The sequence below is a fragment of the Schistocerca cancellata genome, chromosome 1 (genome assembly GCF_023864275.1).
Source record: "Schistocerca cancellata isolate TAMUIC-IGC-003103 chromosome 1, iqSchCanc2.1, whole genome shotgun sequence".
In the NCBI taxonomy this organism is placed as follows: Eukaryota; Metazoa; Arthropoda; class Insecta; order Orthoptera; family Acrididae; genus Schistocerca; species Schistocerca cancellata.
This window is the reverse complement of record NC_064626.1, coordinates 985,686,951-985,704,409: the sequence shown is the minus strand read 5'-3', so window position 1 is coordinate 985,704,409 and position 17,459 is coordinate 985,686,951. Positions and strand designations below refer to the sequence as shown.

Here is a 17,459-nt window from a genome sequence, read left to right as displayed (position 1 = left end):
GTGTGTTTTTTGTCCTTAGCATAAGTTAGATTAAGTAGTGTGTAAGCCTAGGGACTGATAACCTCAGCAGTTTGGGCCCATGGGAACTTACCACAAATTTCCAATTTCTCCTCCTTTCTCTTCAACCCTTCTGCCAGAAGGCGTCACTGGCTTCGATGGCTCACACTTCCCCATATATTCTGTGTGTGTGTGTTTTTTTATCTATCCATGTTTTAAAACAATGATTATTTTCTCTTTATTTGGTAATCAATTCTTAGGCACATAATTAAATGAAGTCCCCATTCATCATGACTTCTTAAAGTCACAAGAGATATGAAGACCAGTGAAAAGACTGCAAAACTTACATTCCACACCGACTTTATTAACTAACTCTCTTTATGGCTCACCCCCTTACATACATAAAAGCCTGAACAAATTTTTGACAGGGTTTGCAAATGATGTAGCCACATAACAGCCATAATAATGTACTTCTGTGAAAGTTCTCATTATGAGAATAATATGGTTCTGATTTGTGTTTAATTTCTGTCCTCTGCAATGTTATTATTTAGAAGTTTTATAAGTACAACAGTTAAAAATAAGTCATTGTTGTAGCCCTCATTCATACCAAGAGGCTAGTTGGAAATGAAGAAAAACTTCACATAATAACTCATTTATTTTTTTAATAAATGCATGACATTTGACAAAATCCACACTACAGTAATCAAATATTCAATAATGAATGAGAAGTCTGATAATTGTATGAGATTCTATTGTCTACAATACCCATAGCATATGATTACAATTTGAAAGCAAATAGCAATCAAAGGGGAATACACTGAAATACACACTTACTTTAAATACATAGTTTTGCTTCTAAAATAAAATGTCCTGTTTAAGAAGCAAATAAATGCATAGTTATGAAAATGAAAAATGATGATTTTGATATAATTTCACATGGAATACACAAAAACCACCTTTTTTTTATCAAAGATTATTCAGAGTTTGTCTGACCACAGTATTATCTTAGTTTCAATATACTACTTGTGCCCATATATCATTTTCATTATTCTTTGTCAAAAATACGTATAGCAATTTTATGCAGGTACACATGAAGTGATTATATATAAACAACAGAATTGTCACAGCTTCTAACAGATTGTTACACGAGATTATTCACAGCTGTCATAAAATAGAGGCATAAATTGTTACACTACACATTTTAATTATCAGATCTTACAACAATAGCTGAGTGAACATCCTTGGAGTCTCCAGCTTAGGCACCATGAACAGTCTGAAAAAATAAACATTTTTCATTAAAAGAAATGTGAACTTTCCCTACACAGGTAATATTTCTGACTACACTTAAATACTTTTCATCTCAACTACCATACAGCAGTGCCATGTTTTATATTTGTGGGTTAAGTGAATGAAAACAAAATATATTCATAAAGTAATGTGGCTAATGTGATGCTGTTAACATGGTGTCCATCACTGCTCTAAAAGGCAGAAACTATGCAGAGAAGTGAATATGTAATGGGTAAAAGACAACTTCGACAGACAGAGAGAATTTACATAGAATCTAGTTGCAGCCACATATTGTTCATATGTTATAGCTTCCTCTTACCACATGACAAGTTTGGTTATCCCAAGAGCATTTGCTGGTTTGATTTGATTTCTTTATTAATCCGTGAAACAATTTACATTGTATGGATTTCGTCATTGAATAATAGACAATTTAACAGTTTAAATTTGTTGCTTATACAATAGTTGACAGTGAAATTTTCTTATAATCTAATTTAAATTTTTTAGTCTATTTCTCCATATAGTTCAACACAGAACTTTCAGATTTTAAATAATCTTCTTTAATTCAAGTACTTCATTACTGTATAGTAACTTTTATTTTGTAAAAATGTTTTTAGTTTTTCTTTGAAGGAGAAGATGGTCTCTCTGTCTTTTACGGTATGCGGTAATTTATTATATAATTTGCTGGCATTCTACAGTAGACTCTGTTGTGTTTTAACTTTATTTTTTTCTATCCAGATGCAAATTATTGCAGTTCCTAGTTTCGTAACCATGTACAGAACCATTGTTAACATAATGTCCAATATTCTTTTAATGTAAATAACATTCTGAAAAAATATATTCACATGGGACAGTTAAGATTTCCAGCATTTTAAAAAGTTCAGGGTAGTGAGCCATGCTGCCACTCTTGGTCATTATACGCACTACTCTTTTCTGCAATTTGAATATAGCTTCGATATTTTTCCTGTTCACTCCCCAGAATATTATCCCATAACTAATAACAGAATGGATATATGCAAAGTGTACTGATCTAATACATAAAGTAAGAACTCTGAGGGCATAGCATGCTGCAGAGATTCTGTTATGAAGTATTTTTACATGGTCTTCCCACTTCAACTTGCATGCCAAGAAATTTTTTGCTTTCCACCCATTGTATGGTTTCATTACCTAACTTCAGGTTATTATAATATGGTTTTTTTGTTTATGTAAAAGTTCATAGCACTTGTTTTCTTAATATTAAGTGTGACTTTGTTGTTAGCTACCCACTCATATACACTGTTAAGTGTTTCTTCATCTTTCTCTCTTAGATCTACATGCGATGTGTCACTGATTAGCACATTAGAGTCATCTGCAAACAATATTGTATGCCCATGCTTTATACTTTGTGGGAAATCATTAATATAAATTAGAAATAGTACTGGACCTAGGACACTACCCTCTGGTACACCTATATTTATACTTTTGGGGTCAGAAATTTGTTTTTCAATACAGTTGGAGTTACTTGATAAATGTGTTATTTCAGTCATCTGTATTCTATTTTCTAGATATGACTGGAACAATTTTTTTTTCTCCAATCCCCCTTATTCCCAGTTCATCTAGCTTTACCAACAGTGTTTTGTGATCCACTGTGTCAAAAGGTTTGGTTAGATTGAGAAATATACCTGTTGTATAGTTTCCTTTATCGAGTGCTTCTAGGATATATTTAGTTAGATATGCTGTTGCTGCTTCTGTGCCTTTCCTGTTTGGAATCCAAACTGGTCCTTGGCTAGGAGGTTGTGCTTATTTAAGTAGCTCATAAGTCTATGTTTCACAATAGTTTCTATTATTTTTGCAAAGCACGAGAGCGGTGAGAGTGGCCTATAATTTTCTGTATTTCCTGTGTCTGCTTTCTTGAAGAGAGGCAGTACTTTAGCATATTTTAAGTAGTCAGGAAAGTAACCCTGCTTGAATGATTGGTTTATAATATTAACTAATGGTGATAATAGGCTCTCTATACAGTCTTTAATTAGAAAAATTGGAACTTCATCTAAACCAGCTGCATTTTTATTTTTCAGTTTGCAAACTACTTTGTAGACTTCTTCCTTTGTTGTGGGCAGTAATACCATTGAATGTGGTACACTTTTGTTTAGCTTTGTGATCCGAGGGTATTTTAGCAATTTTTGCTGTAATTTTGTACCTATACTGCTGAAATAATTATTTATATAGTTTGCTAAATATTTTGGATCTTTTATTAGAATCCCTTCTTTTTTTATTTTTATGTTTGACACATTCATCTTTCTGTTGCTGGTCTCCTGTTTTACAATCTTCCAGACTGCTTTGTTTTCGTTTTCAGCACTCGGCACCAGTCTGGAGTTGTGAGCCCTCTTAGCAGCACACAACACTTTCCTGTGTGTTTTCCTATACCTTTTATAAGAGTGTGAAAGATGGATTTGTTTGACTGTGTTTGATAGAGCCGAGGTACTTCAGTGTTTGAGATGATTTTTTGATACCTTTTGTCACCCATTTGTTTTGTTCAGCTGTTGAGAATGGACGTAACACTTTAAGAAAGATCTCTTCAAATTTTAGTTTGAATAGTGTCATGAAGTTCTTGAATTTATCATTTGCAACTACCTCTGAGTATACTGTTTCCCAGTTTCATCTGCTATTTGTTTAGCAAACTCCTGCCTTTTTGGTTTGGAAAAATTTCACCTATATACTTGTATTTTCTTTGTTCATTCTGTAGTCATTTTTATATTTATAATTTGACCAGCATGGTCAGATAATCCTAGCTCAAAAACATCCACACTATGGTATTCTTTATCTAAATATGTTAAAACCTGATCAATAGCTGTCTTTGAATGGTTTGTTATTCTTGTTGCACTGTTAACCCTTGGCAATAAATTGAAACTTTGGGTGACACTTATTAATGATTCTCAGGTAGGATCTGGATTCAGTTTATCTATATTTAGGTCTCCACATATGAGAATGTTGCTCTTTGGAGTGGATATCATATCAAGTACTTGATTTAGTTTAGACAAAAACTTACTAAGGTCTCCACTAGGCGACCTGTATAAACACAAAATAGTTAATTTTCTACGTCTGTACTGGTCTCTAAATTCTATTGCTGCCAACTCACAATGTTTGTCTTCACTGATTGCACATAATCACTTCTGACATTATATGGTTAATTTTGTTTAACATAAATACAACAACCTCCACACTTCATAGAACTTCTACTGTATGCACCATGCTAAATTGTAAGATTTTAAGACTACTTGATTTCCACTTCATTGCACCAATGCTCTGTGATACAAACAACTGAGAGCTGTTTATAGTTTCCAGCTCAACTTCTAGCTGTTGGACTTTATTTCTTAAACTTTCGCTATTTTGGTGAACAATTGTGAAATAATTATTACTGTATTTAGCATTGTCATTTCTCACTGTCTTTTTGACATTGTGAATTACTTCAAGTATGTCATTATTTCATTTACATTCCTCTTTTTTTATTTTCAAATGATATCCTTGGAACATCACCCCTTTCAGAACATACCAGTTTCCCTTATTTTTAATAATTTTACATATGTCCATGAGCATTTTACTAAAGGTCACTGTGCCTAGTCTATTCAAATGCAAGCCATCCCCGCCCAGACATTTGTTATTCAGAAATTTGTTAGGGTCAACGAAAATCACGCTAAGTTCGTCGCACTGTCCCCTGACGGTGCAGTTTATATGAGTGTTACTCACTGATCTTCTATGTAAGATTCCACTGATTACGATTCTAGAGCTTGTAAACAATTTTTTCGCCAAATGAATTACATTTCTTGTATCGTTTATGATTTCTTCTTCACTGCTGCTTTGAATAGAGTTCGTCCCAACATGGATTACCACACCTCTGAAGTTTGTCATTGTATCACTACTATACTTAAAGTTAGTGACCTGCACATGATGATCTCACAATAAAAAAAAAAACTAAAGAAGGGCTTCTAAAATCTCAATTGCTATCTGTACCTGCATGAACTCTCACAGGTAATGGTTCATAGGTCACACCATTTTATTTATTTTTTTAATTATTCTTGGGTACGTAGTCAGGTACAGTTGCTAAGAGATTTGCTATCAATTTCAGTTAACTCTCGCGGTGGTGAGAGATTTCTCTTTCTCTCTCAGAAGCCAGCAAAGAATGACTTTGGACACTGGTCCAGATTTCCCAAATACTCTCATTTAGAGAGATCTGTAGCATTTTAACAAATCATCGGAAAATCAAAATATTGTAGTTTTGGAGAAGTATCACATGGAACTTCATTGTATTTTTTTTTTTTTTCAGTGAACTTTGAAATAGTGATGTGACCCAGTCAGTTTTGACCTGTACGATTTGAGATGAAATCGCCCAATAGCAACTTTTCATGTCATTAGAAAATATGGACATTGCCAAATGTTTGCTGTTGTACTAAAGACAGTCATCAAATATAGGCCAAAAGTGGCTGTTTTTGTACTGCACATGGTGTCTCATTTATCTTTACCTTCCAAAATAACTTCTAATCCAGAAGAAAAATTAAAAAAAAAAATGCATCAAGCATATGTTACTTACCTATGAGAAGAAAGAAGTCATTAATGACAGATGCAAAACCTAGAACTGACCGGGCATCAAACCTGAGACATGCGGATTTGTAGTCTGGCACTTGACCACCAAGTCACTGACACACATTTCTGACTGCAAATCAGAAAGGTCTCAGTTTCAATCCCTTCAGTCACTCTTAGGATTTGTATCTGTTACTTATGACTTCTTTCAACTCTGGCAATCTTTGCTGGTGTGAAAAATGCTGAGGTACACCATGCTTCAGACCCCACGTCGAACTGTAGGTCCCCCTATAACTGGTTGGGTATTCAGTTCAAGGGTCAGGGGAAGGCAACATTATACCACCTCCACCAGGACCATGCCTAGTAAAGCACTATTGTTTCAAAATAATCTGCGGATTGATGGTTGGCTTTACTTACTACATCTTATTTTAAATAGCAACCATTATTTTTTATCCGGTAATCCAATTCCTCTCCTTAAGACCTGCTCAAAAGTGACTGATTCTCCTGCACTGGCACATAGTGCAGGTACCCAGGGTAATGTAACTTACACACACACTGGACTTGACAGTGAACAAAACAATTATGCTTTCTTATCAACAATAGGGGTACTTTTAGTACAGCACTATAGTAATTGTAAATGGTATGTTATGTACAGAAAGGTAGCCCTTCATTAAAAGCTGTATTATTACTTTTCTTTTATTGTGGTTGAACGTAAGTGTATTAGTACTCAGACAGAGGAACTATACAGACAGAGTGTTATTTCTTGACAAGAAACCACCTTCCCATCTTTTTGCAATTAATATTCTGCTAACTTATATTCTCCACAGATGAATAGCATTTTTGCCTTCTCTTTGCTGGTGTGCATTGCACTCACACAACCCTTCAACACACATGATTGAGTGACAGGTATGCAGTTTCCTTGTGCTTCAATTTGTTTACTGTTAACTTCTGTAAGTGGATGAGTTATGTTACCCCATCAACCTTCACTGTGTTTCAGTACAGGGGAAAAAATGTCTCCTTGAGGCTTAACAACTTCTGCTTGATATATTTATTATTTTGTTCTGGACAAAGTGTTATTTGGGGGTACCAAAATAAATGTGACACCCTGTATTAAAGTGCTGACAGAATATTGTCTTAAAATAGAAATTTAAAGTTATGAGAATGCTGACTTTTGAAAAGCTTTCTACGTTATTTGGATGCAGATTAATTTGTTCTTCAGTTGGTTATTTTTAATAGATTTTCAGTAAAATCATTTTAATGACACAAAATAACCACTTGGGTTTCTGTCCCCTTCACTGGGCCCACCTCCAGGTCACAGATACTGGAAGGCCCTGAAGATATTCTGGGTATGGGGAAATCCAAAGGCAGTTGTGCCCAGACTGGGCAGCAATTTGTCACTGTCTTTTTCCCAATTTAGGAGCGGCTGAGAAAATCCTCCACGGCTATCAACCAGTATCTCTAACAATAATAATGACCCCTTACAAACACTGTCAGTCATGGAAGAGTGTGATGTGAAACAAATTATCCCATTATCAAAGTGCACAAGCAAACAAGCCAGATTCTGGGGAGTCGGCATCATCACACAGATATGAATGAGTGTTTTGGAACCTCAAGCAAGATGAAGCATAAAAAACCAAGTTACATAGCTATTTTCAATGTAAATCCTATCCTAAGAACTCAGAGACAACCCTCTTACAGAAAGCATAAAAAAAAATCACAGAATTCTTGTAATGTCACTACAAGAAACGAGATACATGGCTGAAAATAATTTTCATTCTAGAGGTTTCAGAATATACAAAGCATATGTGTGTATGTGGGGGCGGGGGGGGGGGGGGGGGCACCTTGGAATCGACTTCACAACTGACTAACATCTTTGGATCCATTATCAGCTATCAAATCTGTTAACAGAATATACACCAATGTGAATGCAAATGATCCCACAACTGGAGACAAAAAAAAGGGCAAAGAGAAGGTCAAAATCTTTTGGGACAAACTAGATGACAATTGGCAAACATTTCCAGAAAACCACAATGTCCTACTGTTGGCTGACTTCAATGCCCAGGTAAAGAAGGAGAAGAAATACAAAATTATTGTTCAAAACTATGCAGCATATATGGTGTCAGATTGATAGAACATGCCAAGCCCACAACATGATCCTGAAATACACAGCCTTTAAAAGCTATTTAGAAAACAGAAAACATGGATCTCACCAAACCACACCTATGTGAATTCCAACTCGCTGATGTGGCAATCAAACGGAAGTCCCATAAACAAATACAAAATGTCAGTGTTCAGAGAAGCCAGCCTAGATTCTGATCACCACCTTCCAAAAATAAACCTAAGAAACATCACCAACCAAACAAACAACCAAAAATGCAGAAATTATGATCTAGAAAAGATAATGAACTCTAAACAGTTTTCTCTTGCATCTGAAGACATGCAAAGCCAAAACTTAGATCAAATAAAAGAAAACTTAATAACGAAAGCTGAATAACTAGCTACCATAACCTATTAAAAAAAAAGAGGACCTTGGTTGACAGAAAATTGACACAGCATCCTTGAATTAAGTAGAAATGCATGGCAACTTACAAAACAGACAACATTTCTTAAGTGTACGAAAATCAGTGAACAAACATTTCAAAAGACCATAAAAAGCCCAAAAAGACCCTCTCCATTTTCACATCAATGGAAAGTTCATCAAAAATGACACAAGGAATGATATTTTCACTCTGCAGCGGAGTGTGCGCTGAAATGAAACTTCCTGGCAGATTAACACGGTGTGCCAGACCGAGACTCGAACACGGGACCTTTGCCTTTCGCGGGCAAGTGCTCTACCATCTGAGCCACCCAAGCACGACTCCCACCCTGTCCTCACAGCATTTGCCCACGAATGGCAAAGGTCCCGAGTTTGAGTCTCGGTCTGGGACACAGTTTTAATCTGCCAGGAAGTTCCATGACACAAGGAACTTTTACAAGACTTTAAAACAAAAAAAAAAAAAAAAAAACAAAAAAAGATAAATAAATACAGCCCACAAACCCTACAACTCCAAAATAAAAATGGAAACATTGCCCACAACAAAAGGGATAATTGTAAAATATTGACAGAGTATTTAAGAAAACACTTCAACTGTGAGGTACCCATAGAAACAATGGACTTTAGCACGTCAACAACAATCAATCCCAACTCGGAACCGCCCACCATTGAGGAACTGCAATCAATCATGTCAAATCTCAAAAATATGAGGCCTCATGAGAAAACTAAATCACAGCTCAACTTTGGAAAAATAACAAAACTGCCATACAGTCTTTCCAAAATATCTTTGAAGAAATTTGGTTAAATGAAAGACTCCCAGGGGGCTTTTGATACCTTACGTCACATGTGGCTTGTAATCAAACTGTGTGCTTATGAAATGTCATCTCAGTTATGTGACTGGATTCATAATTTCCTGACAGAGAGGCCACAGTTTGTAGTAACTGAGAGAAAGTCATTAAGTAAAACAGACAGTGTTATAGGTCCTCTGCTGTTCCTCATCTATATAAACGATTTAGGAGAAAATCTGAACAGCAGTCTTAGGTTGTTTGCAGGGGACACTGTCATTTACTGCCTAGTAAACAGACTACAACAAATACAGAGGGATCTCACTCTTAGATGACAAACAATGTAAAAATCCGGCATGGAATAATGACAGTATTTTGAAATGGATATATTGCTCCTCACCATAAGAAGAGACGCTGAGTCTTAGACAAGCACAACGAATCAACTGCTATACATTTAAGCTTTTGGCCAAAGTGTCTTCTTCTAAAGTAGAAAAAACACACACAAAAACCATAAAACTGACCATTGTCTCTCGCACTGAGGCTGGACTGCACACTGCAACTGTACCTAATGGGAGAAGCAATCTGTGGGTGGTGGGGTAAGGAAGAGGCAGGTGTGGGGAGAGGGAGGGATAGCAGCATAAGTGTAGTGCAGCTTGTGGGAGCTTGTTGGAGGTGAGGATAGGGTAGGGCTGCTAGGCAGTTGGGAGGTTTGAGGGGGGTTGGGGGAAGGAGAGAAGTGAAGGAGGGGAAAAAGACTGGTGGGTGCATTGGCGAAACAGAAGGCTGTTTAGTGCTGGAGTGGGAGCAGGGAAGGGGATAGGTGGCCAAAGAACAGGGATACATGGAGGTTGAGACCAGGGGGCTCCCACCTGCACAATTCAGAAATGCTGGTGTTGGTAGGAAAGATTCAGATGGTGCAGGCTGTGACGTAGTTATGGAAATGAAGCATGCTGTGTTGGGCAGCATGTTTAGTGACTGGATGGTCTGGCTGTCTCTTGGCCACTGTCTGTCCATGGTCATTCATGCAGACAGAAAGCTCACTGATTGTCATAACCACATAGAAAGCAGCACAGTGGTTGCAGCTTAGTTTGCAGATCATATGACTGCTTTCATAGGCCTTTGTTGGGATGGATGAGGCTTGTGAGTGGACTGGAGAAGGTAGTGGTAGCAGGGGGTTTGGGGCAAGTCTGTCATCTAGGTCTTTTGCAGGGATATGAGTCACGAGACAAGAGGTTTGGAATAGGGATAGACAAGGATACTGCATAGGAGGTGGGTGGAGGAGTGCCACTGGGGAAGGGATGGGAAGGTTAGTGAGTAAGACATTCTTCATTTCAGGACACAAAGAGAGGTACCAAAACTCTGGTGGAGAAAGTGATTATGTTGCTCCCATCTGGATGGTATTGAGTCAAGAGAGGAGTGCTCCTTTGCGGTCAGAAGGTGGGAATGTGGGAGGCAGTAGGTGACTGCAGGGACAAAGCATAGGAGATTTTTTGCGTAGAATGGGTGCTGATAACCTCGTCGTTGTGTGCCCTAAAACACTAATCATCATCATCATCATCTTTTTTATGTAGAAGGCTTAAAGGGTAATTTTGATCTGCGAAGGCCTCAATAAGACCTGTGATACATTTGGAGAGGGACTGCTTGTCACTACAGATGCAGTTGCCATGGGTGGCTTAACTGTATATAAGGGACTTCTTGGTATGGAATGGGTAGCAGCTGCCGAAATGGAGTATTGCTCGTAGTTGGAAGGTTTAACATGGACAGACGTACTACTATAGCCTGCTTCACAGCCTAAACCATCTGGATTTGTCCTGCCAACACCAGCTTTTCTGAAGTGCACAGGCAGGAACTCTCCCAGCCATACATCCGATGTTCTTGTAAAGTCCCCGGTCTCAACTTTGCTAGTCCCAGTCCTTCACCCACCTATCCCCTCCATGCTCTCACTCCAACACTACACAGCCTTCTCACTAATGTGCCACCAGTCTCTTTCTCCTACTTTTCCACTCCCCCCCCCCCCCCCCCCCCCAACCTCAAATCTCCTGACTGCATCTAGTAACCCTAATCTGCCCTCCTCACGTTTCTGCATGTCTCCACAAGTAGCACAACACATTCCCCCACCCCTGCTCTGCCATCTCTCCCTCTCCCCATCCCAGCCTCCTCCTTACCATTGCTACGAACAGATTGCTTCTCCCTTCAGACATAGTTGTTGTGTGCACTCTAGCCCCAGCAGCCAGAGACAGTGGTTGTGTGTGTGTGTGTGTGTGTGTGTGTGTGTGTGTGTGTGTGTGTGTGTGTAAGATCAAATGTACAGCAGTTGTTTGGTTGTGCCTGGCTGTGATTCAAACTCTTCTTATCATGAATGTCACTCTTAGAAGTAATATACAAGATATTCTCTGAAGTCCTACTAAACAGAGCAGAACCCCAACTACATCATCACCTGGAAGAATACCAAGCAGACTGCAGGAAAGGAAGATCCTGCCCAGGACAAAACCTAAACCTTAAAAACCTCATGGCCTACAAAAAAATCAAGACCAAAATCATATGTTATCACTTTCATTGACTTTAAAAAAATCACATGACTCAACAGACTGGGAATCCCTCTATACTAAAATAACTAATTGCAGACAAAAAAACCACAACCCTAAGCAGAGAAACCCTTACCAACACAGTACCATGGACGTTATTCCCTGATGTCTGAAGTCATGCCCTGTCATCCTTTGTCAGCCTTTTTCCATATATTCCTTTCCTCAGCAATTCAGTGGGGCACCTCCTCATTCCTTTCCTTACCAATCCACCTAATGTTCAACATTCTTCTGATTGCCATATCTCAAATGCTTCGATTCTCTTCCGTTCCAGTTTTCCCACAGTTCATATTTCACTGCCATACAATGCTGTGCTCCATTCATACATTCTCAGACATTTCTTCCTCAAATTAAGGCCTATGTTTGACACTATAATCATCCTTCTCTTGGCCAGGAATGCCCTTTTTGCCAGTGCTATTCTGCTTTTTAAGTCCTTCTTGCTCTGTCCATCATGAATTATTTTGCTGCCTGGGTAGCAGAATTCCATAACTTCATTTACTTCATGACCATCAATCCTGATGTTAAGTTTCACACTGTTCTCATTTCTGCTACTTCTCATTACTTTTGTCTTTCTTCAATTTACTCTCAATCCATATTCTGTAATCATCAAACTAATCATTTCATTCAGCAGGTCCTTTAATTATTCTTCACTTTCACTGAGGACAGCATCATCTTCAGTGAATTTTAACAGTGATGGTCCTTTCACCACTCTTGAACCTTTCTTTTCTTCTTGTCACTGCTTCTTCGATCTATAGATTGAACAGCAGAGGTGAAAGACTACATCCATGTCTTACATCCTTTTCAATCCGAGCACTTTGTTCTTGGTCCTCCACTCTTATTATTCCCTCTTGGTTCTTGCACTTACTGTATTTTACCAATTTTTCCCTATAGCTTACCCCTATTTTTTTCTCATCTTGCACCATTTAACATTTTTGAATGCTTTTCCAGATACCGTATTTACTCGAATCTAAGCCGCACTTTTTTTCCAGTTTTTGTAATCCAAAAAACCGCCTGCGGCTTAGAATCGAGTGCAAAGCAAGCGGAAGTTCTGAAAAATGTTGATAGGTGCCGCCACAACTAACTTCTGCCGTCGAATACATGTAGCGCTACACAGGCATCCTTTGTAGGCACAAAGATAAATACTGGCGCCAAAACCTCTGCGTCAGTAAATAAAATAAAAATAAATAAATTGGAAGACGAGGTTTTTTTCTCCGCCCGAGTTTCGACCACTGCTTTTTCATACATTATCCAACGAAGTAAATACAAATTCCGTATTGTTCATCTTCGAATTTCAATGTACTACGAAAATCCGACTGGTAATACTGGGATTTTTGTCAATATGGTCAACTCTACGTTCTGAATTTTTTCCTACCTGTGATAAGAGATGGTTGCTAATAGGAACCTGATGAAATGTGAATCACATGCAGTATTCTCTTCACCATAAGAATAATACGAATATAAACATTTTGCCATGTATTCTTTCGTGTTTGCTCCTATCTCATTTAAATCCTGTCTGCCAAATAAACTACGAAACTAGAGTGAGACAACAGCAAACGCGGAAGAATATACGTATCGTGTCATGTTTATATTCGTATTACTCTTATGCCTAATAGTGATACAGTCAGAAATGAAGCACGGCAACTGACTAGATTTTTAAATCTAAGATGACAAATTTCTGTGCAGAATTTGATGTACTAAAGAAGCGGCCGCGAAGAGTTTCAAACGGAGAAAAATGTTCGCCAAACTCTCGTTCAGAACATGTTCTATCATCCGCAGTCTATTATTTGGTTCTTGTTGATCATTATCAAAGAAAGCAGCAGTGTAACAACAAATAGCAGTCTCTTGCCATTGTTTCGCTAATGAGACGATTCCTTCTTTTTTTAATTGTAGGCCGCGGTAGCGCGCCATGCCGCGAGCAGCGACAGGCCGTAAACACTCACTATCGAATGCGACAAACAATGCATGACACAGTATAGTAATGCATTTTCAGCTTAGAGTGTCTGACATAAACACCTATAACATAGAAAACGGCATGTATCAGATCAAAGCAAAATAAGCAATCGATTCAAACCAGACGAAGCACGTGAAAAAGGAAGGGTATCCGTATAAATACGGACGGAGCACCTGACGCATAGCAATGGCTACCTGGTAAAGCTTAACTGCTAAGCTTTCTACTCGAACCAAACTACTGTAGCTGTATCGTCATTCATTCGACCTAAATTGTGTCTCATATTACAATGGACCAACTTTGTTTCGATTTGGAGGTGCGGCCTAAAACTTTTCTCTCCCCTTGAATTTCGAGTCTCAAATTTCAGGTGCGGCTTAGATTTGGGAATTTTTTTTTCCTTTATTTCGAGTCTCAAATTTCAGGTGCGGCTTAGATTTGGGAATTTTTTTTTCCTTTATTTCGAGTCTCATTTTTCAGGTGCGGCTTAGATTCGAGTGTGGCTTAGATTCGAGTAAATACGGTAGACAAAACCTATGAATTTGTTGGGATTTTTCTTTAGTTTTGCTTCCATTATCAACCGCAACATCAGAATTGCTTCTCTGGTGCCTTTGCCTTTCCTAAAGTCAAACTGATTATCATCTAACAAAGTCACAATTTTTTTCCATTCTTCTGTACATTATTGTTGTCAGCAAGGTGGATGCATGAGATGTTAAGCTGACTGTACAGTAATTCTCGTACTTGTTGGCTCTTGCTATCTTTGGAATTGTGTGGATGATGATTGCCCACAAGTCTGATGGTATAGCACTAGTCCCATATATTCTACACACCAATGTGAATAATCATTTTGTTGTGACTTCCCCCAATGATTTTAGGAATTCCAAATGAATGTTATCTGTACCTTCTGCCGTATTTGATTTTAAGGCTTCCACAACTCTTTTGAATGTTGATTCTAGTACTGGATACCCTATTTCTTCCCTATTGACTCCTGTTTCTTCTTCCATCACATCATCTGGTAAGTCCTCCCCCTTATGGAGGCCTTCAATATACTCCTTCCACCTATTCACTCTCTCCTCTGCATTAATTGCACTCTTAATGTTACTACCCTCGCTTTTGACTTCACCAAAGGTTGTTTTGACTCTTCTATACACCGCGTCAGTCCTTCTGACAATTATTTCTTCCTCAACTTCTTCACATTTTTAAAGTAGCAGTTTTGTTTTAGCTTCCCTGTGCTTCCTGTTTATTTCATTCCTAAGTGAATTGTATTTCTGAATTTCCCTAAACATTATTGTTCTTCTATCTTTTGTCAATCAAAGGTTCAAACGGCTCTAAGCACTATGGGACTTAACATCCGAGATCATCAGTTCTCTAGACTTAGAACTACCTAAACCTAACTAACCTAAGGACATCACACACATCCATGCCCTTTTTGTCAATCAGCTGAAACATTTCTTTTATGACCCATGGTTTCTTCACAGTCACCTTCGTTTTACCTACATTTTTCTCTCTGATTTCTGTGATTGCCCTTTTTAAAGATGTCCATTCCTACCAAGCTATTCATTAGTTTCTGTAACCTCGGAGAACTTCAAGCATATCTCTTCATTCCTTAGTACTTTTGTATCCCATTTCTTTGTGCATTGATTATTCCTGAGTAGTCTCTTAAACTTTAGCATACTCTTCATCATTACAAAAAGCTGACATGAGTCTACCAAATTTTGATATGAGTCTATATCTGCTCCTGGGTACAGCTTACAATCCAATATCTGATTTCAGAATTTCTGCCCCACCATGATGTAATCTAACTGAAATCTTCCTATATCTACTGGCCTTCTCCAAGTATACCTTCTTGTCTTGAGATTCTTGAACAGAGTATTCGCTATTACTATCTGACAGACTCAATTAATCTTCCTCCTCTCTCATTTCTATTACCAAGCCCATAATCTCCTGGAACTCTCTCTTCTACTCTTTCCCCTGCAACAGCATCCCTATCCCCCATGACTAATGAATTTTCCTCTCCCTTTACATATTGGTTTATCTCTTCATCCTCTGTTTGTGACATTGGCATGATGCCTAACCTATTGTTGTTGGTGTTGGCTTGCTGTTGAATCTAATGAGAACAACCCTATCGCTGAACTGTTCACAGTGAATCACTCTGTCTTCTATCTTCCTATTCATAACACATCCTACTCCTGTTATACCATTTTCTGCTGTTGTTGGTATTACCCTATACTTGTCTGACAAGAAACCTTTTCTTCTTTCCATTTCACTTCACTGATGCCCACTATATCTAGACTGAGCCTTAGCATTTCCTGTTTCAGATTTTCTAGCTTCCCTACCACCTTCAAACTTCTGACATTCCATGCCCTGATTCTTGGAACATTATCCTTTCATTGGTTATTCAATCTTGTTCTTATGGTCACCTGCCCCTTGGCAGTCTCCTCCCGAAGATCCAAACGGGGGACTAGTCTAGAATTTTTTGCCAATGGAGAGATGACCATTACACTTTTCCAATTATGAGCCACATGTCCTCTCCCTATAGTATTTAACTGTGGCCAAAAAGGTAGTCAGAGAGTGGAACACAAAGACCCATGCACGAATCCTACTATGATAAAAAAAAAAATCAAAGTCAACTGCGTAGTCTTTGCAGATGATATGGCCCTACTAGCAGAGACCTGGGAAGAAGCCAAGGAACAGACCCCCAGACTACAAAAAGAAGCATAAAAAACTGATCTCATAATCTCTTTGAAAAGATCAAAATAATGACAAACATAAATAACCCACCAAAACATCTTGAAATGGGACAACAAAAATTTGAAGCTGTGGAAGAGTTCAAATATCTTTGAGAATATATCAGCTGGAATGCCCTTGGGTAATAGGCTATGGAATCTATCAGAAATGAAGCTGAACTGGTCTTCTACCTAGAAAAAAAGTCCCCGGTTGGAGATCAAAGAAAGGAAGATATTAAGAATAATCCTAGGCCCGAAATTCCAGTACAGCCAATTAAGCCACATCAGAAACAAAACCCTTTACCAAACAACCAAGAAAATCCTCAACTCAGTAAAGAAAAGAATTGCTGAGTCACTCATACGCACAACAAAAAGATTTTCACAATTACAGCTTTCAGTCATTAAGGCCGTTTTTAATGATAGGCATGCTAAATGGTGAGTAGTAACTTTCCTTCTCAATATTGTTACATTCCATCCTGGATTTTACATTGTTTGAAGAAAAACAATGATTTTTATGGACACATCCTCAGAATGAACTCAAACAGATTAACCAAATAATTTTTTTGATACTTCCACGACACAAAAAGCAAACCAATTTGCTTTACGGAAATGGAGAAGGTTTCAAAAGAACTCCAAATCGCAAAAAATACGCTTACAGATTAAACTGCAAAAAATTATCCTAAGACAAGAAAGAAAGAGAGGTTCCAAGTCAAAAACCAAACCAAACAGATGAACCACATCTCTGATGAAGAAAGGAAAGCTAGATCAGAAGGATTAAAACAATACTGGGCTAATACAAAGGCACAGAACATTACTAAGTGATTGATCTAATGTACCCCAAAGTTGGGTGAAATGAAAGAAGAAGAAAATAAGATGTGCGAAGAAAGTAAGATGTGCGACGTCAATAAATATAATTGATCAATACATTTTCATTTTCAATATAAGACTAAAAAGCAATAAAAATAAAGCAAAACTGGTTAATATAAGAATAAACAGCAACAATCTAAGTAGCATATTTTTATTATTTCTATTAGGGATGACTGCTTTTAGTTA

At 37.8% G+C, this 17,459-nt stretch overlaps 1 protein-coding gene across 1 annotated transcript in view; it reads right to left on the bottom strand.

Annotated features, from left to right (window-relative positions):
- Positions 1–633: 633 nt before the first annotated feature.
- The window catches only part of LOC126088487 (flotillin-1), a 176,294-nt gene continuing 159,468 nt past the window's right edge, over positions 634–17,459 (bottom strand). Inside the window, exon 11 of the mRNA XM_049906630.1 lies at positions 634–1,270. Within this exon, the coding sequence (XP_049762587.1) occupies positions 1,253–1,270 (18 nt within the window). The 3' untranslated portion in view covers positions 634–1,252. The remainder of the gene's footprint in view (positions 1,271–17,459) is intronic.